Source organism: Penicillium rubens, assembly GCF_028828025.1.
Source record: "Penicillium rubens strain IBT 27055 chromosome Unknown utg000001l_segment0_segment0, whole genome shotgun sequence".
Taxonomy (NCBI): Eukaryota; Fungi; Ascomycota; class Eurotiomycetes; order Eurotiales; family Aspergillaceae; genus Penicillium; species Penicillium rubens.
The window spans coordinates 3,124,138-3,147,989 of record NW_026890599.1 but is presented as its reverse complement, the minus strand read 5'-3'; the positions used below and the strand labels follow the sequence as shown (position 1 = coordinate 3,147,989).

The 23,852-nt window shown below is 48.4% G+C and overlaps 10 protein-coding genes across 10 annotated transcripts; 5 read left to right on the top strand and 5 right to left on the bottom strand.

Moving 5' to 3' along the window:
• Nucleotides 1-234: 234 nt before the first annotated feature.
• On the top strand, nt 235-2,591 carry N7525_001246 (Zn(II)2Cys6 transcription factor; the record flags this gene model as incomplete). Its single annotated transcript, XM_061211823.1, has 6 exons — nt 235-350; nt 408-1,104; nt 1,209-1,372; nt 1,425-1,723; nt 1,770-1,993; nt 2,043-2,591. Coding segments are annotated over 6 exons (2,049 nt in total), but the record flags the coding sequence as incomplete, so codon positions are not given.
• A 530-nt stretch (nt 2,592-3,121) lies between these two features.
• On the top strand, nt 3,122-7,875 carry N7525_001245 (putative ABC multidrug transporter; the record flags this gene model as incomplete). Its single annotated transcript, XM_061211822.1, has 13 exons — nt 3,122-3,325; nt 3,380-3,424; nt 3,474-3,609; nt 3,693-4,591; nt 4,653-5,052; nt 5,106-5,999; nt 6,050-6,225; nt 6,275-6,368; nt 6,430-6,740; nt 6,796-7,002; nt 7,064-7,223; nt 7,280-7,719; nt 7,777-7,875. The coding sequence occupies 13 exons, from the start codon at nt 3,122-3,124 to the stop codon at nt 7,873-7,875; spliced, it is 4,065 nt and encodes a 1,354-aa protein (XP_061071048.1).
• A 607-nt stretch (nt 7,876-8,482) lies between these two features.
• On the top strand, nt 8,483-9,476 carry N7525_001244 (5'/3'-nucleotidase SurE; the record flags this gene model as incomplete). Its single annotated transcript, XM_002558120.2, has 3 exons — nt 8,483-8,654; nt 8,709-8,803; nt 8,856-9,476. 3 exons carry the CDS (start codon nt 8,483-8,485, stop codon nt 9,474-9,476), a joined length of 888 nt encoding a protein of 295 aa, XP_002558166.2.
• Nucleotides 9,477-10,292: 816 nt separating this feature from the next.
• N7525_001243 (NPP1 family protein) lies at nt 10,293-11,238 on the top strand (the record flags this gene model as incomplete). Its single annotated transcript, XM_002558121.1, has 4 exons — nt 10,293-10,543; nt 10,607-10,671; nt 10,752-11,078; nt 11,138-11,238. 4 exons carry the CDS (start codon nt 10,293-10,295, stop codon nt 11,236-11,238), a joined length of 744 nt encoding a protein of 247 aa, XP_002558167.1.
• A 299-nt stretch (nt 11,239-11,537) lies between these two features.
• On the bottom strand, nt 11,538-12,776 carry N7525_001242 (putative endo-1,4-beta-glucanase; the record flags this gene model as incomplete). The annotated part of the gene is made up of 4 exons (XM_002558122.1): nt 11,538-11,885; nt 11,954-12,128; nt 12,181-12,526; nt 12,590-12,776. The coding sequence occupies 4 exons, from the start codon at nt 12,774-12,776 to the stop codon at nt 11,538-11,540; spliced, it is 1,056 nt and encodes a 351-aa protein (XP_002558168.1).
• Nucleotides 12,777-14,071: 1,295 nt separating this feature from the next.
• Nucleotides 14,072-14,856, bottom strand: N7525_001241 (uncharacterized protein; the record flags this gene model as incomplete). Its single annotated transcript, XM_061211821.1, has 2 exons — nt 14,072-14,212; nt 14,266-14,856. 2 exons carry the CDS (start codon nt 14,854-14,856, stop codon nt 14,072-14,074), a joined length of 732 nt encoding a protein of 243 aa, XP_061071047.1.
• A 560-nt stretch (nt 14,857-15,416) lies between these two features.
• N7525_001240 (uncharacterized protein) lies at nt 15,417-17,284 on the bottom strand (the record flags this gene model as incomplete). Its single annotated transcript, XM_061211820.1, has 5 exons — nt 15,417-15,658; nt 15,714-15,925; nt 15,977-16,495; nt 16,549-16,826; nt 16,889-17,284. 5 exons carry the CDS (start codon nt 17,282-17,284, stop codon nt 15,417-15,419), a joined length of 1,647 nt encoding a protein of 548 aa, XP_061071046.1.
• A 627-nt stretch (nt 17,285-17,911) lies between these two features.
• Nucleotides 17,912-19,015, top strand: N7525_001239 (glycoside hydrolase family 88/105 protein; the record flags this gene model as incomplete). The annotated part of the gene is made up of 1 exon (XM_002558125.1): nt 17,912-19,015. The coding sequence occupies one exon, from the start codon at nt 17,912-17,914 to the stop codon at nt 19,013-19,015; it is 1,104 nt and encodes a 367-aa protein (XP_002558171.1).
• A 123-nt stretch (nt 19,016-19,138) lies between these two features.
• N7525_001238 (amidohydrolase) lies at nt 19,139-20,741 on the bottom strand (the record flags this gene model as incomplete). The annotated part of the gene is made up of 5 exons (XM_002558126.2): nt 19,139-19,648; nt 19,711-19,765; nt 19,818-20,024; nt 20,073-20,317; nt 20,370-20,741. The coding sequence occupies 5 exons, from the start codon at nt 20,739-20,741 to the stop codon at nt 19,139-19,141; spliced, it is 1,389 nt and encodes a 462-aa protein (XP_002558172.1).
• Nucleotides 20,742-21,104: 363 nt separating this feature from the next.
• On the bottom strand, nt 21,105-22,602 carry N7525_001237 (aldehyde dehydrogenase family protein; the record flags this gene model as incomplete). The annotated part of the gene is made up of 2 exons (XM_002558127.2): nt 21,105-22,511; nt 22,570-22,602. The coding sequence occupies 2 exons, from the start codon at nt 22,600-22,602 to the stop codon at nt 21,105-21,107; spliced, it is 1,440 nt and encodes a 479-aa protein (XP_002558173.2).
• Between the last annotated feature and the right edge of the window lie 1,250 nt (nt 22,603-23,852).

Genomic DNA, 23,852 nt, shown 5'->3' with positions numbered 1-23,852 from the left:
GTAGACTACTCCGGCAACCTTCAAGAATATGGACTAAATGGTTGTGTTCTGAAAGAATATTGGCTAGCTTCAAGGTTGTTTAGACGACTTTGATACCGCCTTCCTGATCAGACAACGTGGGGACTCGAAGGTTTGGGCAGGGTAGTGATGACAAACCACCACGTGACTCGGATATAGACGGATGGTTTTCTCGGATTAAACGGATGAACTGCACTGACAGGAGTTCTGTGAGACTGCCATACATATTTATCCATGTCTGAGGCGTCGGATAAAGCCCAACCCGCTTGGCGAATCCCTCGCGCTTGCCAGGAATGCCGCAAACGTAAAATCAAATGCAATGGCCTGACCCCGTGAGATCTTTCGATCTATGTTCGGATAGTGAATACATCAGGCTAATATAATAACAGGTGCAAAACTTGCCAATTGCGCAATACACCATGTATATACAGAGACTATATTCGCCATCGTCGGAAGAAACATGAGTATGAAGAAGCCGGCGAGCGGAATTCACCTCGTCAAGCCTCCTCAAGTGGAGTCCCGCCATCGGGGCAGCACACAGCCTCCGTTATGAATGACTTCCCAAATAGTGTATCTGCAACACATATGGCATCGCCATCATGTCAGATGCAGCTATACTATGGCCCAACCTCTCATTTCTCGCTCATGCAACATATCTACCGAGATCTCATCTCCAATCCTACCTCTCACCCTGAACCATCTGGCGGGGTCGAGGAAGCTGGGGCTGTCTTGGACTTGTTTAGCTTTCGTCGCATTTTTTTCGGAACCCCAGACATTCACGAGAGTATCAAGTCCCTCGGGACAGGGGAGTTGTCTACGATGTTCCTGCCATACGACCTGGCCAAGCTCTTTCTATCGCGATTTCTCTCCAGCTTTTACCATCTGATGCCATATCGTCCCAAGATGTATTATGAGCAATGTCTGAATCGACTGTATAGTTCCTCGCCCACAGAACATTTAGATGCTCTCACCAGAGCGATCGTTCTTCTTGCCATGGCGACCGCGGCACTTGGCACGGAACATTTCGCCTGGGGTGATGTGCTGTTCGAGCGCGTCAAGGCTTCGTTGACAGCATTTGATGACGTGGTGAACCTTCAGACTATTCAAATCTCAGTTCTCATGATAAGTCCCTATTACCTTGTCCTTCTATCTTGCTACCAGACTAACATAGGCTTTACGCCAATTACCAGAACGAACAAGCTCGGCCCAACTCAGTGTTCCTGCATCTGGGTTCTGCTTGTCGCAAAGCCTTATCAGCAGGTCTGCATAAGGATGTGCCCAATGATGTTGATCAAACCCCGGAAAACATCGAAGAAAGACGGGTTACCTTCTGGTCTCTTTACATATTCGAAACGTACATCACCCCTTTCACTCCGATCTACGGTGAACTCTCTAACTTCATGTAGCTGGTTCTGCTTCCATGTGGGGCGTCCTAGCTCCCTTTCCCTTAAAGATGTCGCGATCGAGTACGCGCAGGATCCATTTATCCGATTGTTGGTTCAGCTTTGCAAAAGCACGAGTCGGTCTGTTAATGAGATATATGGCCAGCGGCATGAGTCTCTTCTGCACATGTGGCGAGTCGCTCGATCCATTGCGGATGATATCCGTGGCCATGAACCACATGTACGACAAGCTTTGGGTGTTGGGCTTGATGATCACATCCAGGCGGGATCCCTTGGGGTTCGGCAAATAATCTTCATTACCCGTAAGTTAACAGTTGAAACATTGTCTACTCCACTGACAAGACCTAGTATACTATCATACCCTACTTCTTACATTTCGCCCGTTCGTGATATTTCGCGGCCATTGGCAGCGCGAGAGGAATATCGCACCCAACCAGTCCAGTGCCAATGTCACCAATCGCCCTAGAGAAACCCCTTCTTGGCTCAACGAAGCCTGCAATCATGCCATCACTGCCGCTCAAAAAACACTGCATCACTTATGTGAAGCTTCAAGAGTCAATAATCTTGTTCTGGTAAATGGACCAAACGTTTGTATAGAAACTTCCATTAACAAAATTGTAGGAATTGCGATACCATGGTTTCTTTTTCGGCAATTCTGTTTTTACTCTCATTTACGAATTCATTCATAACCCGGATGTCGCGCCTGTCTATCTGCCATGGGTTTATGCATCATTGCAAACCTTGTCAACCATGCGAGCTGGGGACCCGATCGCAAGCTCAATTTCAGCCATACAGACTGTGCTTCACAATATTAATCCATCGTACGAATGGGTACCTGTATTATCAACAACTGGGGGTCGCATTGTGCCCCCAGAAGGGACGGCCATACAACAAGGCCTTACTTCCGACCGCAGGCATCGATCGCTGCTCAACAACCCTGCAATTTCTCAGAGCCAGTCACTAGGAATGCCACCTGGTATACTGACGTCTCCTTGGAATCTCCCACAGTTAGAAAAGCCTGGAAACCCGGAGACCGGAGGATCCGTTGGCTCCGGGGAAGACCTGCTTGATTTCACCCAGTCTGACATGGGCTGGGATTTCGATTTCTCTACCATGGACCTGGACGCCTTCTTTTCGGTCTATCAGTCGAATGATGCTGCGGCGCTTTGATGTGAGCCTTGCACCAGGCAATTTCATAACCTAGAATAAAATTTCTTCATACTGTATCCATTTGGTCTCCATCAGGCCCCGTCATCTACGGACTTGCTTAATGGGTGCAGATCATTGGGGCTATATCCGAATGGTGGATCTAATCGAAGCTCTGGAAGGTGCAGAAATAGAAACCCAACGAATGAACGGCCGCTCATGGCCGAGTGGGTCACTTATATATCCGTACATATATTTCCGAGCGACTCACACCGGTGATATCTTCGCTAACACGATAGTTTTTGCAGTTATTTCATGTGCCTTAAGGCATATCCCCTATTTATGAATTCCGCCACACCGATACATACGTGATATGATCTGATAACTACGACCCACTCCCGGAAATATGGATTTAAAATATAGATGCGATAATGAAATCCTCAATATAAGAGTTCTTCCACGCCTCAACATCATGTTATTTTTCCTCCAATCTCACTTTAATTGGTACCGTTGCCAGCACCGTTCTTTTGATTTCAGGAACATACACCTCCGTCATGGAAACTCCATCGTCCGGCACAACAACCCCGGTCGATTTGGAACACGGCGACGACCAGATCCGTAAACGACTGACAGTTACCTTCCGGGATCTAAATGTCCGAGTCACGGCACCGGATGCTGCTTTGGGAAGCACTTTATGGTCAGAGGTGGACCCGCGACAAGTCGGAGCGCTGCTGAAGCGTGGCGACCGCCCAAAAAGGGTGGGCATATTAAACCATTAACATGCAGTTATCATATGCTGACTTAACTTGTAGACGATCCTCAAAAATGTTGCTGGTCAGGTCAAGCCTGGGGAAATGGTATGCTTCCGGAACCCGAGAACAGTAAAGTGGTAACTAACCCATATAGCTTCTTGTGCTGGGACGCCCAGGATCCGGATGCACTTCCCTTCTTCGAGTCCTCTCCAATGATCGGGATAGTTTCGATGAAGTCACTGGCGAAACCAACTACGGAAGCATGGATCACAAGGGCGCCAAAAAGTTCCGTCAGCAGATAATGTTCAACAACGAAGGCAAGCAGTCCTAAGTTTGAATCCATGGACCTTAATGCTAACTGCGCTAATATCAGACGACGTTCATTTCCCAACACTCACCGTCAACCGCACAATGAAGTTTGCCCTTCGAAACAAGGTTCCCAACGAGCGCCCGGAGCATCTGAGAAACCGTAAGGACTTCGTGCAGAACCATCGCGATGAGATTCTGGAGTCACTTGGAATCGGACACACGAAGAAGAATTTGGTAGGAAACGAGTACATCCGAGGCGTGTCCGGAGGTGAACGTAAGCGCGTTTCCCTTGCTGAGGTCCTGGCTGGGCAAAGTCCAGTCCAAATGTGGGACAATCCCACTCGAGGACTGGACTCGAAATCAGCGGTAGAATTTGCTCGAATGCTCAGACGGGAAGCGGACCGAAACGACAAGACAATCATTACCACTACATACCAAGCCGGCAACGGTATTTATGACCAGTTCGACAAAGTCCTTGTTCTGGCTGAAGGTCGTGTCACTTACTACGGCCCTCGTCGAATTGCAAGGAAATACTTCGAAGATCTTGGTTTCATCTGTCCCAAGGGTGCCAATATCGCAGACTTTCTTACTTCAGTCACTGTCGTTACCGAACGCACAATCAGATCCGGCTGGGAAGAGAAGGTGCCCAATACACCCGAGGACTTTGAAACCTGTTATCAGAACAGCTCAATCTGCAAAGATCAAATGTGCTCTATCGTGGACCCTGAGAAGCTGAGCTACGAAGCTGAAGACCTCCAGCTGGCAGTAACCAGTGAAAAGCGCAAACAGCATATTCCTCGGAACAGCAGTGTTTATACAGCAAATCTCTGGGACCAGATTGCCGCTTGTGCTCTCCGTCAGTTTCAAGTTATCTGGGGTGATAAGCTCTCGCTATTTGTGAAGGTTGGGTCAGCCTTAATCCAGGCCCTCGTCTGTGGAAGTTTGTTCTATAACTTGCGAGAGGTAATTAAAAGGCCCTTGACTCGAGACCGTTAAAAACCAAGCTGACAGGTTAAACTGCAAGGATTCAAGCTCAATATTCTTACGGCCTGGTGTTTGCTTTTTCCCAGTGTTATATTTCCTCCTTGAGAGTCTGTCCGAAACGACTGCATCCTTTATGGGCCGGCCAATTCTTTCTCGTCAGAAGCGATTTGGCTTCTACCGTTCTACTGCTTTTGCCATTGCTAACGCTATAACTGATGTCCCAGTTGTGATGTTCCAGGTGACATGCTTCTCAATCATCCTTTACTTCATGGCTGCTCTTCAAATGGACGCGGGAAAGTTCTTCACCTTTTGGATAATCATTATTGCGCAGACATTGTGTTTCGTACAATTATTCCGATCTGTTGGCGCTGTATGCAAACAATTTGGAAATGCATCCAAAATATCCGGCTTGCTGTCCACCGTATTCTTTGTCTATGGAGGTGAGTATTGAATATAGCGTTGATGCGAAGAATTCCGAACTGACAAGTCGTAGGATATCTTATCCCATTCCAAAAGATGCATGTGTGGTTCCGTTGGATCTTCTACCTCAATCCGGGATCGTATGCATTCGAGGCACTGATGGCCAATGAGTTTGTTGGACGCAAATTAACTTGCATAGAACCCGACTATCTGCCATACGGGCCTGGATACTCTAGCTCAGCGTCTGTTCACCGTGGATGTTCAGTCCTTGGAAGTGACGATCATGGTATTATTGATGGGGCAAAATACATTCAGGAGCAATACAGCTATTCACCCCATCACATCTGGAGGAGCTTTGGTATTCTCATTGGACTTTGGGTTTTCTTCATCTTTCTGACTTCCCTCGGCCTTGAACTCCGGAACAGCCAAAGTGGATCATCTGTTCTGCTTTACAAGCGAGGGAGCGAGAAAACTCGTGGAAAGGAAGAAGGCGAGAAGACACAGTCCCCGAAGCAGGCAGACGTTGGCCCACTTTTGGGCTCGGTCAAGCAATCGACCTTTACATGGAAAGACCTTGACTACCATGTACCTTTCCACGGTGAGAAGAAACAGCTTCTGAACAAGGTATTTGGATTTGTCCAACCTGGAAACCTAGTTGCCCTTATGGGAGCTTCTGGGGCCGGAAAAACAACATTGCTGGATGTGCTTGCTCAGCGCAAGGATAGCGGAGAGATCTATGGATCGGTATTGATTGATGGCCGCCCAGTTGGAATCAGCTTCCAGCGAACTACTGGTTACTGTGAACAAATGGATGTGCATCTCGAGACAGCCACCGTCAAGGAAGCGTTGGAATTTTCGGCCGTTCTTCGCCAGCCATCGACGGTTCCACACGAAGAAAAAATCGCTTATGTCGAACATATAATTGACCTTTTGGAGTTGCGTGATATCAGCGAAGCACTCATTGGCGGTATGTTTGATGTTTTGATGACAGTAGACAGCTATACTAATAATTCACAGTGCCTGGAGCTGGACTCAGCATCGAACAGCGCAAACGCGTGACCCTGGGCGTTGAGCTTGTTGCGAAGCCCACATTGCTGTTTTTGGATGAACCTACCTCCGGCCTTGATGGGCAAAGTGCATTTAACATTGTGCGTTTCCTTCGCAAACTGGTCGATGGCGGCCAAGCCGTGTTGGTAAGTTCTCAATATGTTACAATACATTTGCATCGTGCTAATGTGTTAGTGTACAATTCATCAACCATCTGCGGTGCTATTCGACGCATTTGACGGTCTTCTTTTACTAGCCAAGGGCGGAAGAATGACATATTTCGGAGAAAGTGAGTTTTTAATCTTGAGGCAGGCAAGATCAGACACCTAATAACCGATTTGTGATTACAGCTGGCAAGGACTCAACTAAGATCTTGGACTACTTCAATCGGAACGGAGCACCGTGCCCTCCGGATGCCAACCCAGCAGAGCATATCATTGATGTCGTTCAAGGAGGTGGTACTACAGAACAAAAGGATTGGGTCGAAATCTGGAACCAGTCAGAAGAGCGCAAGCAAGCACTCTCCCAACTTGATGCACTGAACGAATCCAGCAAAGATGACTCCGACTATGTTGAAGATACTGCTGACTTTGCGACCTCGCACTGGTTCCAATTCAAGACGGTTTCTAAGCGCCTGAGTATTCATATCTGGCGCTCACCAGTACGTCGCTACCATAACATCTGAAATAAATTTGCAAAAGCTAACATTGGCTCAGGATTACATGTGGAACAAAATCTTTCTCCATATTTTCGCCGCCCTTTTCAGTGGATTCACCTTCTGGAAGATCGGAAACGGCACTTTCTCCCTTCAATTGAGACTTTTCGCGATTTTCAACTTCATCTTCGTCGCCCCCGGCTGTATCAACCAAATGCAACCGTTCTTCCTGCATAGCCGTGATATCTTTGAGACCAGAGAGAAAAAGGTCAGTGCCCTAGTGGGACCCTACTGGCATACAAGTATCGCTAAGCCTAGTTTCCGTTTAGTCCAAAACCTATCACTGGAGCGCATTTATTGGAGCGCAGACTCTGACCGAGATCCCATACCTTATTATTTGCGCCACATTATACTTTGCATGTTGGTACTTCACAGCGGGACTTCCGGTGGAGGCCAGTGTTTCCGGACATGTCTATCTTCAGATGATTTGTGAGTCACACCAAGCGTCCAGGGAGGATTGATTCGAGTATCTAACACCAGGACAGTCTATGAGCTCCTATACACGTCAATTGGCCAGGCAATTGCAGCATATGCACCGAACGAGTATTTTGCCGCTGTGATGAACCCCGTCTTGATCGGTGCCGGCTTGGTCAGTTTCTGCGGCGTGGTTGTTCCTTATTCCCAAATGCAGCCATTTTGGCGATACTGGATTTACTACCTGGACCCTTTCAACTACTTGGTTGGTGGGCTGTTTGGCGAAGTAATCTGGGATGTCAAGGTCAAGTGTGAACCGTCGGAATTTGTGCAGTTCACCGCACCGTCTGGCCAGACCTGCGGCCAATACATGGCCGATTTCCTCGCCACGCAGAGTGGTTACCTAGCTGATGGGAACTCGACTGGGACATGTTCATTCTGTCCGTATTCCCAAGGCTCGGATTACGCTAAAACGTTTAATCTTCAAGAGAAATATTATTCGTGGAGAGATGTGAGTATACCCTGATTTGACATGGCAGAGATTTCCATGCTAACTGATTGTTTTTAGACGGGTATCACCGCTCTGTTCTGTATCTCATCGTACTCGTTGGTGTTCCTCATGATGAAGCTCAGAAGCAAGAAGACGAAGAGCGCCCGTTCCGAATGAACGATTGCTACCGAGCTGATTATAGGGCCTTAATGAAGCTGACACCGGCATCACTCATATATTGCTTTCAACTTCTGCAATTACAATGATAGCCCCTATTCCATCCCTTCTTTCCCTGGATCGTTTCCCTCCGCATTTACTACATTTTTATTAGCAGCCATGGGTCACTGTGTTCGTCCAGGGCCTCACTAGATAGATCCTTTTTTTCTTTTCCTTTTTATATTTTGACTTTCTCTCTTCCATAGCCTCTTATCCAGTCTGTTAATCACATGGTTTCTTTACTCATATTTGGATGGGTATTTGGATGGGTATTTAATCTATACTAAACCATCTCATGTCTTGGAAATATGCAGAAGTAACACAATAATCTATAAATTTCCGGATGCCTAGGAGCTAAAAGTGACTGGAGATGATCTACCACTTCGATTTCTGTTCGTGGGGTTTGAGCCGAGCCGTTAACATTGCGGATCCCGCGGTACGTCCGAGTTCACCAACAGCCAGGGAGATCGACACCCACGTGCTGTACGGAAAGACCAATGACAGAAATATAAAAAGGCCCAAGCAGCCTCTGGTTCTACACTGTATCAGCCCTCTGGAAGTCTTCAATATGCGGTTTGACATTGTTGCGCTCTTCCCTCTGGCCGCTAGTGCGGTCAACATTATCTCATCCAATGATGATGGCTGGGCGGAAGCGAACATCCGCGCTTTCTTCGAGTCCCTACAAGCCGCAGACCACTCAGTTGTGGTATCTGCGCCCGCCGAAAACCAGAGCGGCAAGGGTATGTGTTATGCCTTCATCTACATTCCGCTCTTTTATTGATGCGTCACTGCAGGCTCAAAGGACGAAGAGCCGACGGTCTTGACTGAGCCATGCCAGTTCAACAGCTGCCCATCTGGCAGTCCGGCAGTGGGATTTAATTCTTCGGAGGTCGGTATTTTACTCGCTAGTCACCGGAGCGACTGACTGATTGTGTAAATAGTCTCGACTTGGGTATGTCAATAGCTACCCAGTGACTGCAATCAAATACGGCATTGAGACGAGCGGCCCAAAATTCTTCAACGGTGCTCCAGACTTGGCCGTCACAGGTCCAAATGTCGGCAGCAACATTGACATCGTCAATTACTTCTCTGGAACAGTGGGCGCCGCCACCTATGCTGCACAGAATGGAATTCCCGCTCTTGCCTTCTCCAGTGCTAGTGGCTCCCCGACCTCATGGGATAGCCCGCGCCCTGCCTACAGCGAGGTCTATGCCGATTTGGCTACCAACCTGACAAACCAGGTTATTGCTGCTGGCAAGCCATACCTACCGGATGACATTTTCCTGAACGTCAATTTCGGAAAGGTTACTGACGAATGCGCAAGTCCGGCCGATTTCTCTTTCGTCCTCTCCCGCATCCACCTCGCAGTTCCATTGATTACTGATGACGACGTGAGTACCTGCGGTGATTCGAGATTGCCAAGCGAGTTGGAAGTCTCGCTAGCGTCTGGTTGCTATGCAAGTGTCTCGGTTGGGATTGCATCCGAGAAGAAGGATGCCGACGCTGAGATGCAGGGGGTTGTTTTGAATAAGCTGGGAAATTTGTTGACTTGTCTTCCGTGATTGGTGTGATTGGTGTAAAAAACGCCGGTGTGAAGAACCATGCAGATCCCGTTCCTGATGATCCACCACGTGTTATATTTAGCCAAGGCGTGTTGTGCAAGAGATTATTAGATCAATGCAAGGGGTGCATATAAAACTCGCTACTGTATATCGTATAATGTATTTCATATGAGCTGGCCACCCTAAAACACCGTAGTAGATGCGCTATACTCTACATTTATATCTGGGCAACCACCATTTTATTTTATCTCACTGTTTGTCAATCGCGGTTGATAAGAGCCATAAATATTTAGATCTTGATGAGCAGACTCGTTGAACTCCCTAGAGCCTTTCACCTGAAGAGAATTAGGCAAGGAAAAGGTCTTCTAATTGTTTTCATACGGAGTAGACCAAGGCATTGTGATATCCTAAGTTTTTAGCCGGACCGCATGTGAAATATATTAAAATCCACACTAGTCAGCTTCAATTGAGGATAGATAGCAGCTTGAGCGGAAAAATCCCTTAGCTGGTGGACTGAGACATTATCGTCGGAGAAACCGATTAGATTGCTTTTGGCCCGTGGGATCGACAGGCCCCGGTGATTCGCTTTTCTGCGCAGATTTAAAGTTCCACGATGGTCTCTGCTATCACCCACTATACTTCATCGGGACTGAAGGCCGTTAGTATCGGACGAAACTCCCCGAAGGAAGCGGGCCTAGCGACAAGGCGACAATGTAGCCATGCCGATCGAATGGAATGCATACAATGTTGTCCTTGTACAAAGTACTCCGTGCAATATAAATATTCCGAAGAAAGACCTTTTGTCCGTAGCACACTATGCCTGCTTTCCATTTCAATATGATTCCTCGACTTGTTGCTGGACTGACTGCTCTTATTGCACTGCCTGTGACGGCTAGCCCGGTTAATCTGGTACGTCGAGGAACAGTTGGCAACCACGAAATTGTCGGACTGCCCCAAACCGTTCCGTCCGGTGCCGTCGGCGACGTCTATTTGGCCTACCAGCCAAAGCTAAAGGTTGTCAATGGATGCGTGCCATTCCCGGGCGTGGATGCAGCCGGAAACACCAAGTGAGTGGGGAAATTACTTCTTTCAAGGATTTCTAGACCTTCAAATCTGATATTGTGATATAGTGAGGGTCTCAACCCAACAGGGAACTCGAGTGGTGAATGCAGTAAGAGCACAGGACAAATATATGGTGAGTTTCGTTTCTTCGGTAGTATTCCTTAAATAGCCCAGGATATATTGACTAACGGGTCTCCGTTTTGCGATTCACAGTGAGATCCGCTACATCGGGTGGCCACTATGCCCTGATGTATTCCTGGTATTTCCCCAAGGATTCCCCTTCGACTGAACTCGGCCATCGCCACGATTGGGAAGGGGTTATTATCTGGCTTTCCGACAGCACAAGTACCTCTGCCTCGAACATCCTGGCCGTTTGTCCATCGGCACATGGTGAATGGAATTGCAGCACAGACGGCTATACTCTTGATGGCACTTCAGCTCTGATCAAGTACGAATCCGTTTGGCCGGTTAACCATTCTCTCGGCCTGACTACTACCGTGGGCGGTACACAGCCGTTGGTTGCTTGGGAGTCAATGTCCAGTAAGTTACCTAGATCGGTCCCTGATGACTTGAAGCCCAATCTGACCTGGAACGTTCAGCGGTCGTGCAAAATGCTTTGGACACAACGGACTTTGGATCAGGGAATGTGCCCTTCAAAGAGGCCAATTTTGCTGCCAACCTGGCAGAGGCGACATTCTGAGCTCGAGGGTCAGGAATGACCCACTGGAGGCATGAGTTCAAGAAGAAGTCGTTACGAAGTCGCCTACTTGGTATATATTTAGGTCGCTTATGAAATACACTACATATGCACTACATTTCTAGTTGTGTTTGCAATGGTGACAACAATCAATTTCCGTAGGTTTGGATAAAGACCATATACGTGACTAGAACAAGCGACCAACTTGTATATATAGCCCGCTCCTCCGCTCCAGACTGTATACACATGTATCACTCAACTGAGGCCTCAGAGCAATGAAATGGCGCGTAGGTTAGATTCCTTCAAGCGGCAGTTGGAACACACTGAGAATACCATGGGTTCAACGAAGAACAGGCTGCTGGGGACGCACATGCAGTTGCTCCTGTCCAACCGCTTCCCCCGCACTGTCCGTAGGGAGTCTGGGTTGCTCCGCCCCCACCGGGGGCGGTGGTTGTGGTGGCTTTACTGGTAGTAGTGGCAGCGTTGGTGGTAGTCACTAGTGTCGTGGTGGAGGCTTTGGAGGTTGTGGTTGTAGTGGTGCCGCCGGTAGCACCACCTGTCCCTGTCACTGGCGTGCCAGAAGCAGTAATTGCCGAAGTGGTTTGAACAATTGAGACAGCACCACTGTAAAGAGTTGGTCCTGGGACAATCTGAAGTGATATTAGCAATCGAGTGGACAGGAACATGGGCGAACCCCCAGCATCGAGTAATCACTTACGTATGTTGACAGGGATGTGTAAATGTTCACAAGGATGCCAGGATCAGTTGGACGGTATAGATCAGTACCCAAGACACCTGGTGGTTTGTCTGACCCCGAGCCGGTGATTTGTAGGTTGAAGCATTGTGGATAATTCTGGGCTCCACCCTCAGTGCCTGCACCATGGAGTGCGATCCTTCGCAGTAAGGTTAGCGCAAGCTTCTAAAGGAATATAACAGCCTGCGTACATTTCATGTCTCAAGACATAATGTCCAGGTGCGATACTGGAAGGAATCTCGACCATCCATCCTGAGTCCTGGGCTATGAGCTGATCATCGGCCCAAAAGCCAGGGACAGTTGTTCCATCCACCAGTCCGACACCGTCGATCTTGAAGAACTCAAGGGTGGTTTTATCCACAGTTTCACAGCCGCTCGCACCGCAACTAGCGAGGTAATCAACGATCGGGCCATGATGCGATACTGGCCAGTCCGGGGTCCACTGAAGAAAGACTCGGTCACCGGCAGCTACGACTGCGTGCCCCTTGGCATTAGTAGCATCGAGGTGACAGATAATATCCGAGGTTTCGTAGGCATCTTGTTTTACAAAGTTAGAAAGGGAATTGGGTGGTTAATGAGGACAACAATGACATAACATACCCGGAGCAATGAAGCCATTGGCAGTGTTTGGGGTACCCCAAGCCACCACAACTGGAGGAGTTTGCGCATAAGGATCACTGTTTATGTCCCATCCGTCGAAGGAGACACCGTTAATAACGATGTTGGTGACGTGACCATGGGCCGCAACGAGAGACCCAAACAGAGCTGGACCGAGGAGGCTATACATTGCGGTTGTATTCGAAGAAGCAGGTTAGGTAGGCTTAATCTGAAAGAAATAGATATGTTGGATGAGAAGTGGGTAGTAAAAGTCGGACCTTAGCTGTTTCTTGACCTCTGCAGTGGAACTTCGCAGCGGCCATATTTATAGTTGATTGAGAGGAGTATAACACAGTATGTGTTCGCTTGCTGGTCGATACTCCTCAACTGCCTTGGGGTGTCAATTGTAGTTACGAGAAATGAAACCAATCAGGTACATTATACGCAAGTTTAGGAGAACTAAATGCATCGTTCTGCACAGAGAACGACAAGCCCCGGGGTAGTTTCACGGGAAATCACAACGCCACCAGCGGAGGTCGCGCTGACTCCGTGTCGAGACAGCTCAGGATCTAAATCCTTCAAGAAGAAGGAAATTACAAAACACAATGAGGGGTCAGGCGCATGGAGCTGTGATCTTTTTGAAGAGAACCTGACACACTGGCCCATCTCAATTGTCGGTAGGCGCCCTTGGCACCATTCGTGGAAATGCGCTGTTGAAACATGATCGGGTATTAGTGTTCAAGATCTGTTATTCATTATGCATTTGAGCCTTTTATCTTTGGTCTAATGTTCTCTTTGGTTGAACTTCGCAATTGGGTAAAAGGGAAGGGTAAAATATATAGACATGAGGCAGCTTCACGAGCAAGGTAGTAATATCTGAATAGCCATGAATCAAGCGCCAAGACGGAGACGATCACCGAAAGTGAGGGAATCACTCCGTGAGAGTCTACTAGGTGCCGCATGAGTCTTTGGTGAGAGTAAAAAGTAATGTTAGGTGGTCAGTACGCAGTATCATGATTTTGCCTTCACTGCGCCATCAACATTGGGTATTCCTGGCGTGTCTTCATCCAGGGATAGTGCCAACTATCAAATGCTTCAAACGGTGCATTTCAATAGACAGAACTCGATTTTTGATTCTCCATTTCCTTTCTTAGCTTTCCCTCCTGTTCCACCAAGTCAATAAAGTGCCTCGACAGGATACGCCGTCTTTCCGCTGCTTCTGGTTCACTTCCGCAAGCTTCACTAACCTGGATGTAGCGTTCTCGGAACACACTCCAGAGTGAAGGGTCTTTTTCTGGCCGGGGATAGTAGGGATCATTGCGCCAAAATGCAGCAGCAGCTTGTACTACTCCTTCTGAGTCCATTTTCATCCTCCTGCATAAGTCAAAGTCTAACACCCACATTGAATGTTCTCCAAAAATAGTGGACTTCATTTTGAAACCATTCGCACTCGAAGGCGCAAGAACAAACTCGATGTCGTTTCCATCAATTCCGCTTATCCAATGCATCATCGCGAGAGTTTCGGCCATCATCCTTGCGTACTGATTTATTTCGCTGGTGGTGACTCCGAGTGACTGCATTTGATCCAGATGGAGCGGAAAATTCCGCAGAGAAAACGCGGTGAATCTAGACGTAGAATGAGGCCTTTGTGTTCGTCTTCGGCCTAGGTACGGCCTGACCAAGCAGTCTTTGTCGGGCTCGCTCTTAAGGATCTGCGGTGTCATCTTCGTTGGGCAGTAGTTGCTAATAAGTAGTTGTCTTGTAGTTTCGGGAAAGGGCGGGATGCGTTGAGAGATAATTATATTGCATGGCGTATACCCTAGTGGAAAATTTCGCTGGTTCACTGACCACCATGTGTGGTCGGTTGACTTGATAAAATCATAGCAGGCTGGTATTTGGACTTGAGGGCGTAACTGGATTGATTCCTGAAAGCTTTGGAGCACTCGTTGGTGCATCTCAAAGTCGTTTCTCAAAGATCGGGTAGGCCCGCCATCTTCCCTTTTGAATGCGGGCCCTGTCGATGCAGCCCAGACTGTACCGCAAACGCCTTGCCCAATCTTGCGTAGTGTGAAGGTTTCCGTTTCTTTGGTCTCTTCGATGCTGGTATCCATAGATGCTCTGTGACTTTGTGATTTTGGAGAAGGGAGAAGTCGATGAACAGCTCGGAGGGAGGAGACCATGTAATCATGACACTGGTAATTAGCTGCACCGACGCCTAAAGCAGACAATGTGAGCCATCGGGGTTTCTGCCAGTTTGTGACACCGCCCATCGCGAGTTGCAATACAGTAGGCACAGAATTCGCATTTGATTTCTAATTTTTCCTGGCCTCATCAAGACTTCCAAGGTTTGTTTATTGCTCAGTCACTCTCTTAATCAGCGAATCTCCTCTCGAATCAAAACTAATACTTAAACGCCGGAAGCGCGCGCCTACACGAGTCATCTCTTAAATATCTGGGAGCTAAAAGCGAATATATACATATGTAGTAGTCAGTAGGGGCTAAAGTAAAAGAAAGGGGGCGGTAAGTGTAACATAGAGAGACAGGAAGAACGAAAAAGTGAGGGAGGGGAGACTAAGTAGCGAAGACAGGTCTTTCATGCCGGCGGCATTAAAGGGAGGTTACGTGACGGCGTATTAGGACGCTGCAAAATCAACCGCACATAGCAATTCATGGGTCCGCCGTTTACACGTTACATATGCGGTACTAGGAAATCCATATATGAAAAATGCAATTTTTCAGAAGAACAAATATTTGTGGATATAATTGAAGACAGATAAGGATGACAAGTGAACGGCAAGTACATGCACACCAGCGCAACTGACTTGCCTATCTAGTAGACGTAGCGGAAGTTCAAGTTCTCCCGGTCCGTTTTATCCTCGAACGCATGAATGAGGGTCGGATCTGCGGCACTGAGACCTGACTCGGCCAACAGCTTGTCCTTCTTGGAGTTCTCGCGCTTGAGATGGAAGCGGAGGTAGACAACAGCGGAAACCATACAGGCATAGCAAGCTAGATGAACACTCCAGGCGGTGTGGTACCGCGGTGCATCTGTGTCAAGGAACACTTGAGGACCTGTTACTTGTTAGCTGGGAACTGAGCTTCTCCACAGGGAACCTGGAATACTTACCAATTGCGTTACCAGCAGCCCATGACACGAATGTTGCAGCTACCACGGTAGACTTCTTGGTTTGACCAGCAATATTGCGTGATACCATCGATAACGTGAGAGTTTGGGCCGACCAGAATGACAAGGTGATGTAGTAACTAATAAGAAGACCCACCTTGGTGGGTAAGGTAGTGTTCTCGACCGTCATAAGGACAATAGTTCCGATGAAAGACCTGTGAAGTGTCAGTCTGGGCTCACTGCGAACCGACACAAGAAACACTCACGGAATAATGAAGCACAACATCACGATAGTGTTCTGTTTGAATTTGTTCACCAGCCATGCAGACGACAACAGAACAACAATGATATAAGCACCCAGCACCATAGCAAGCAGCTGGGTTTGCAATATGGTAAAGTCGAAGCCGGAGACAACGATAGTGAAGAATGCACCTAGACCACTGGTGGGGAGAGTGGTGAATATCTGAACAGCACAATAGCAATACATCTGGGGATCCCGGAAAGCCTCCCACATCTGGTATGCATGAAACGTCCTGTTCTGAATACCTGTCTGATTGGAACGGAGACGTTCCACCATAAGACGTTTATCTTCCTCGCTGTAACATTTCGCGCGCATAGGGGAGTCGGGCATCCACCAAAGGACGAAGACTCCCCAGAGGACAGAGAGACATCCGTATGCCAGGAAAAGTGCTTGCCAAGACTTTAGAACCTTGTCTCCTCCAATAAGGGTAAAACAATATGCCAATAGGCCGCCGACAATCTGCTGTGCACCGTTCATCATGTACCTATTTTACCGTCAGATTAACATGATCTCTCTGGTAGGCGAGTGTCCACATACCAGTAGGTTACCGTGGCGGCTTGTTCCTCTCGTTTATACCACATCGAGGAAAGAGTCACAAAAATGGGCTGACAGCAAGCCTCAAAGATACCCAGGAGGGTACGAACGATGACCAACCCAGTGAAATTCTTGCAGACTGCATGGAGTGCCAGAATCATACCCCAGAGGATGATGTTGAGGCCCAAGTATTTGCCGAGTGGGACTCTTTGGATGATCCAATTTGTGGGATATTCGACGACAAGGACTGCGATGTAAATACACGTAGTCAACCAGGAGTACTATCGATAGGAATGGGCTTAGTATGTTGATGGAGGAGAAAGCACAGCAAGTGTTTGCATACCTTTTGCCCACCATTCAGATGCGCGTCATCCTTAATCCCCATGATTGCCGCAAACGACATGGTTCCCTTATCCAGAGCCTGTAGAAAGTATGTGCAAATCATGACAACAAGGATACGGCGGTCAATCAATTTTTTGAGGCGCTTGTTGGTCTCCTCGTCGATGTCCACCTGACTGTGGGCGGCATATGCTTGAATTTCCTTATCCACACGGGTGATATCCATGTTATCCTTTACTAGGTCATCGGATTCCGAAAGGACCTTTTCGACATGGGAGATGTCTTGCTTGTTCTCGTACTCTCCCATGTCAACTTTCCGGTCCTGGTTATGCACCACCTCGATGCCCTCAGCGGGGGTTGCCTCAATCCCCTGCTGGGGGTCGTCTTTGCCGTCAACCATGGCAAAGTGGAAAAAAGTCAGGTGAAAAAAGGGTAGTTCACAGGGGACAAAAGTGACAGAAAGTCGGGATTTCCACTCGGACTTATAAAAGACCACGCTTTTGTCAGGATACAGGATCTCAACTAGGCCCTAAGCACATGTAAGGTGAATTTCCGGTTGAACGAGTTGAACGAGTCAGGTGGGCTTCCAATAGCGAGGTCCATCGTATTGACCCGAAGCCAAATCGAGTCAAACCAAGTCAAGCAGTCAGCTCCGTCTCCTTTCTTTCCCCGGTTTTCTTGGCAAAGGAGGAGATTCCACGCTAATCTTCTCCCCAGGCTGGGGAATCCGGGGATATACTACCCCGATGGCCGAAAAGTACCTCGCTGACTGCTGTGGATCTGGAGAAATACACTTTCGGTGTATCTTTGTGATTTGCGACTCGGCCTTCTCTCACCCGAAGTGCGCTTGGCCCCCGCGGGGATGCCTCGTGGCGTTTGACTGATGAGCTCATTAGTGGAAGAACTCCCACCAAGCCTCGTCAAGAAAGGAGCTTCCGGTTCAACATATTATTTTGTTTCCCCGGACAAAAAGGTGGAAAATCTTATTCGTCGAAAAACATAGAGAACAGTCTCCCAATACCACACAATGTCGTCCCCTAATCCTACCGGCCCCGAAATTCACAATGCCGTCAACCTGCTAATTGACAATCTGGTCAACATCAAAGATGAAACAGGAAAATTCCTGCTGCCACTTGCTGATGGACGCATTATTGATACCAAGTCATGGCAGGGTTGGGAGTGGACACACGGGATTGGACTGTACGGCGTGTGGAAATACTACGAGCTGACGGGCGACGAGAAATTATTGCGCATCATCGAGGACTGGTTTGCCGCACGTTTTGCGGAGGGTGGCACCACCAAGAATATCAACACAATGGCCGTTTTCTTGACTCTCGCCTACGTTTATGAGAAGACCGGGAATGTCACCTACCTGCCGTGGCTCGATGCATGGGCCGAGTGGGCGATGCACGACCTCCCCCGCACCCGCTACGGTGGCATGCAACATATGACTTATCTCACAGAGAACTACCAGCAGCTCTGGGATGATACTTTGATGATGACTGTAATGCCACTCGCGAAGATCGGAAAACTCCTGAATCGACCCGAATATATTGAAGAGGCGAAAAAGCAATTCCTTACTCACATCAAATATCTTTTCGACACAAAGACTGGGCTCTGGTTCCACGGCTGGACCTTTGAGGATGGCGGACACAACTTCGCAGATGCGCGCTGGGCTCGTGGCAACAGCTGGGTCACAATCGTCATTCCCGAGATCATTGAGTTGCTCGACCTCCAGCCAAATGATCCGATTCGCCTTCACCTGATAGATACCCTCGAGGCCCAGTGCGAGGCCCTTCAGCGTCTCCAGTCGTCATCCGGCGCGTGGCACACCCTCCTTGACGATCCCGACTCCTACTTGGAAGCCTCTGCGACCGCTGGATTTGCCTACGGTATCCTCAAGGCCGTTCGGAAACGTTACATCGGTGCCCAGTACCGCCCCGTTGCTGAAAAGGCCGTCGCTGCGGTGATGGGATACGTGGACGAGAAAGGAGAACTGCAGAATACCAGCTTTGGCACCGGGATGGGTGACTGTCTTGACTTTTACAAGAAGATTCCATTGACATCGATGCCTTATGGCCAGGCTATGGCTATTATGGCTTTGGGCGAAGCCTTGCGGGGTCTGTTGTGAGAAGTGCATATCTTGATGACTGAGATGGCAATGGAATGTGGGCAACCGAATCATAGAGCTGTACATACAGTAGAATAAAAAAATGAGAATAAAAAAACCCATGAAACCTGAGTCTCCGTTTGATCACTCCACTGGCCAGCGGGCCTGAACTTTCTTGCCCAGCCCGGCTCTTTCCACCACCTCTTTGCTTCTTCTTTGTGCTTCCTGTACAATTTCTACTTCATCCATCGTCATGAGCACTCCATGCCTGACCACAACTTTCCCATTGACCACAACAACATCGACATCTCGCCCAGTTGCGGTATAAACAACAGCACTGACTGGGTTAAACCAAGGCTGGGTATGGATTCCTCGAACATCGATAGCCACAAAGTCAGCCTTCTTACCAATTTCCAGACTACCGATCTGCTTATCCAAGCCCAGTGCCTTGGCCCCATTTATTGTAGCCATCTCCAGCACGTTTTCGGCTGGAACTACCGTGGGGTCCTGGGAGATCCCTTTGTGGATAATGGCGGCGAGTTTCATCTCCTGCAAGAGATCACATGTATTGTTACACGGGGCGCCATCGGTACCTAGGCCAATATTGACTCCAGCATTTTGGAGATCTGGCACCCTGCAGATTCCGGACGCAAGCTAGCCTTTGTCAGATTATCAAGTCCCTCGTGTGTATGAACCAACCCGGCAACGAAACTTACCTTTGCATTCGATGTTGGACAGTGTGCGACATGCGTTCCCGAAGAAGAAAGAAGTCTTACTATCATCAGCCTCCGTTGCATCAGTCCACATGTATTCGATGTCTCACTCAATGTCCGAGTCGTCCAGATGAACCATATGAACGAGTACCGTGGAGTCATTCAGCAAGCCAACTGATTTACAATATGACATCGGGGTGTGCGAGACCGAAGCGAAAAAATCTCGATCGGCCTTGACCTCAGCGCAGTGCATGGTAATGGGTATACCCTTGTCTTTGGAAATGGCCGTCATCTCCTTATAAAGCGCGTCCGATACACTGATTTATTATTAGCGAGTGACACACAATGGCAATCTCGTCTCATACCCTCCCGGAGTCCTAGCACCGAACCACACTCTGATTCTATCATCGGCCGCGCCATTCCACTTCTCCCACATCTTCAAGGTTCCAAGCAATGAGGTCTCACGATCCTCAACAAGGCCAGGATGCATGGCCCATGCGTCGTCTTTGGCATATTTTGCGATGTCCATGACAATCTTGCCTAGACAGCCACGGATGCCACTCTCCTCAACAGCGCGACATAGCCCGTCAAAGCCATATCGATCCGCAAACTGCATTTTATGTCAGCCTCTGGGTAGGCACAAACATCCACGGATAAGGTACCATGCTCTCTAAAAAGCAGGTCGTTCCCGATTTAAGCATCTCTCCGATACTCAGTCGTGCCGCAGCGTACCCATCCTCCGCTGTAAAGTTACCCTGAAGAACCCAGATTCTTTCGCATAACCAAGACACCAACTCAAGATCGTCGGCTGTACCTCGTAGTAAGGTCTGTGCTGTGTGCATGTGGGTCGAGATCAAGCCTGGAATGATAATCCGACCTGAGAGATCGTACTCTTCATCGGCTGCATACTTTCCCTTGAGTATATCTGTCTTGCCGATATCATCAATGACATCGCCGACTACGCGGATTGCTCCGTCGGTAATTATACGGCGTGAAGTTTCCACGGTCACAACAGTGGCATGAGTGTACAGCATGGTGGATCGTCTGAGTGCTAGCGGCTATCAAGGAGTTTCGTGGTCAAGTTACTAAAGTTAATGCAGCTTAGCCCAGAAGGACCCTCGGAGCATTTATATTGTTAAATTCAATACCATCCCCCGCCCGTGAGACGAAAACAGTGGAGGCGGAGTCTGCCGATGGACGCAACGATCCGCGTTGAGGGGCGTGATAAGATAACCAATGAATCTCGCAGTTGACGCATGCTATGGGGAGATCTCCGATATTATGGAATACAGTGGAGAAATATGGTAGATTCATACATCATACAGTGTCAGTGAAGCGAAGTCTCCCAAGTTTGCTGGTGTCAACATTCACAGAGCTCATCCAAAACTAAACATTAACTAGAAACTCTTCTTCAGCCACTGAGTCTGCGAATTGCAGTACCCAAGCAGGCCATCAAGACCCCATTCCACACCCATGCCGCTCTGCTTGTGACCACCAAAGGGTGCATTCGGCGCCACATCAAAGTGGCTGTTCACCCACACGGAACCAGACTGGAGTTGATCTGCCATCCGAGTTGCGCGTTCGAAATCCTTACTCCAGACAGAAGAACCCAATCCGGTCTCCAGAGCATTCGCACGCTCAAGGACATCGTCCTCATCAGACCATTTCAAGACGGGCAAGATGGGAGCAAACGCCTCTTCCTGTACCACGCGCGATGTCTCCGGGGGATTGTCGATAATGGTCGGGTGGATGAAGTATCCAGAAGAGTTCTCGATTGAGCCTCCAAGTGCAGCTTTCAGGTTTTCAGTACCAATACTGCTGAACAGGTTTTTGGCTTTCTCATATTGCATCTGATTTTGAACAGGCCCGAGGAAGGTATCCGCCTCGGTGCCTTCGCCGACTTTCAGGGTCTTGACAAATGTGACTAACTTGTTCAGGAACTCATCATAGATCTTCTCGTGGACATAAAGGCGTTTGATCATCATGCAGATCTGCGAGCTGCAGAGATAAGAGAGAATCCCAATCTTGGGCATAATGGCATCGATATCAACATCGTCGCAGATAATTGCCGGGTCATTGCCACCCAGCTCGAGCGTAAATCGCTTGAGGGTTGAAGTACACGCAGCCATAACTCGTTTTCCAGTGGCAATCGACCCGGTAAAGCTGATCTTCCCAATTTGAGGATGAGCAGTGAACAACGGGCCGAGGGACTCATCGCCGCTCAGGCATTGGATCACGCCAGGAGGAAGGAAGTTGGTGGCAAGCTCTGCCAGCTTCAAGCCGCAGTAAGGTGTGAATGGAGACGGCTTCACAATAACAGTGTTTCCGGTGTATACAGCAGCGGCTATTTTGCCGACGGCCAAAAGGACAGGGAAGTTCCAGGGGACAATGGCGCCCACCACGCCGATGGGTGTATGACGTTGAACGACCTTCCTATCTTCGGTTTCCTCGATTACATTGTCGGTAATCTCAATAGCGGTGAGACCGCGAATCCATACATCCGCCATACCCACCTCTGCCGATGATTGAGTCAATGGTTTTCCTTGTTCCATTGTGAGGGTTTGTCCGAATCCGGCGGCATTAGCGTCAATGGCATCGGCCCAGGCAAGTAGGGCTTTACGTCGCTCTTCGAAAGTCGTCTTGGCCCAGCCCTTGAAAGCATCTTGAGCCGCCTTTACGGCCTTGTCAAGATCATCCTGGGTCGAAACTGGTACGGGTGGATTAGGCTGAGTGTTGGCAGGGTTGATTCCATGTCTGGTTTCCGATGTCGTGGTCAATTGATTATTGATGACATTGCGGAATGTCTAATTTAGCAAGGATAAGTCGTGGGATCGATAGTATAAAGCGTTCAGCGAGACTCACCGAAAAATCCAATGCTTTGGCGTCGGCGATCATTTTGAGCAGGTTCAACTTTCGATACAGAGGATTAAGACCAAAATGGTGAAGATACGAGATTAAAGTAGAGCGTCGCGCACAATCCAATCTTAAGCGATTGGCGCCACGTATTTATAAGATGCCATGGACGCATCCAAAACCCGCAATTGCTGACCAAAAGTGCCCCTGAAATACCCTCTTAAGGCCGACCCTATACTTCTGTATGCAGTTCTCAGTGCGTTAGCGCTATTCTTTCTCTCCGAATGGCATTATTTTGACGATCTCTGCGTTGCATCTCCTTTTCTGGTCGTGATATGGTGATCTTGTCTCAAACGTTGCGTCTTGGCAGAGTGCGGGGTACTGCTCTCCCCCTCGGTTTCCTCACGAAACACCAATAAATGGATAACCTCAAGGAGCTGCCGGGGTGAGCTTTCGGCATCATACGCGCCACGGGACTCGAGCGCGGTACTTGACCACTTCACGACTCAAGGGTCCATAACAAGCCCACGGTGAGACTAGACTAGGCTATGCACGGCCCTAGAAGTTGGTCTTCGAGCCTTCCTAACACGGAAAACATGGAACAATGATAAAAAGGCACCATATTCTCGTTAGCGGAAGAGTGCTGATCCTTAGGAGGGAGGACCTCGTCACATTATGGTCTGGTGTATATAGAAGAGCATATGCATATGCCGGCTTTTAGATTTAAATGGCCTCACCTTACTAATATCAACGAGATTGATTGCAACAACTCCCATAGCTCAAACTGGGGAGGTAATGAATGTTCTGGCGGAGTACGAAATCCAGCTCGTACCTAAAGTCACCCCGCTATATTTCCCCTGACGGGTGGGTCTTTCCTATTTTAGCCGCTTTCCAATATAAAAGCGCTTTAACGGGGCTCACTGGGCAGAACCATCCAATTCCAAATCCAAAATATTACTTAAGACATCTCCAAGGTATCTCTTCATCCACGTGGATCTCGGCGCACATGATGTTCTAACTGACGTGAATAGATTTCTGGGACATTGATCAGCTCTGCTGAAAAAGGGATAATCGAAAGATTATTGACAAAATCGCGGGCAAAACCATAATATTTTCCATGCAAATTGTCTTCACAGTTATACCAATATGTACATCCACAGCACATGAGCACTTAGCATACACCTACATGTAATGCACTATGTTTTATCGGTGGGTCGTCGTCAGATGGTTCCATCAATGACGACATTCTCCATAGATAATTTCTCCTTACATGTAAATTTCTGAAATAGGGC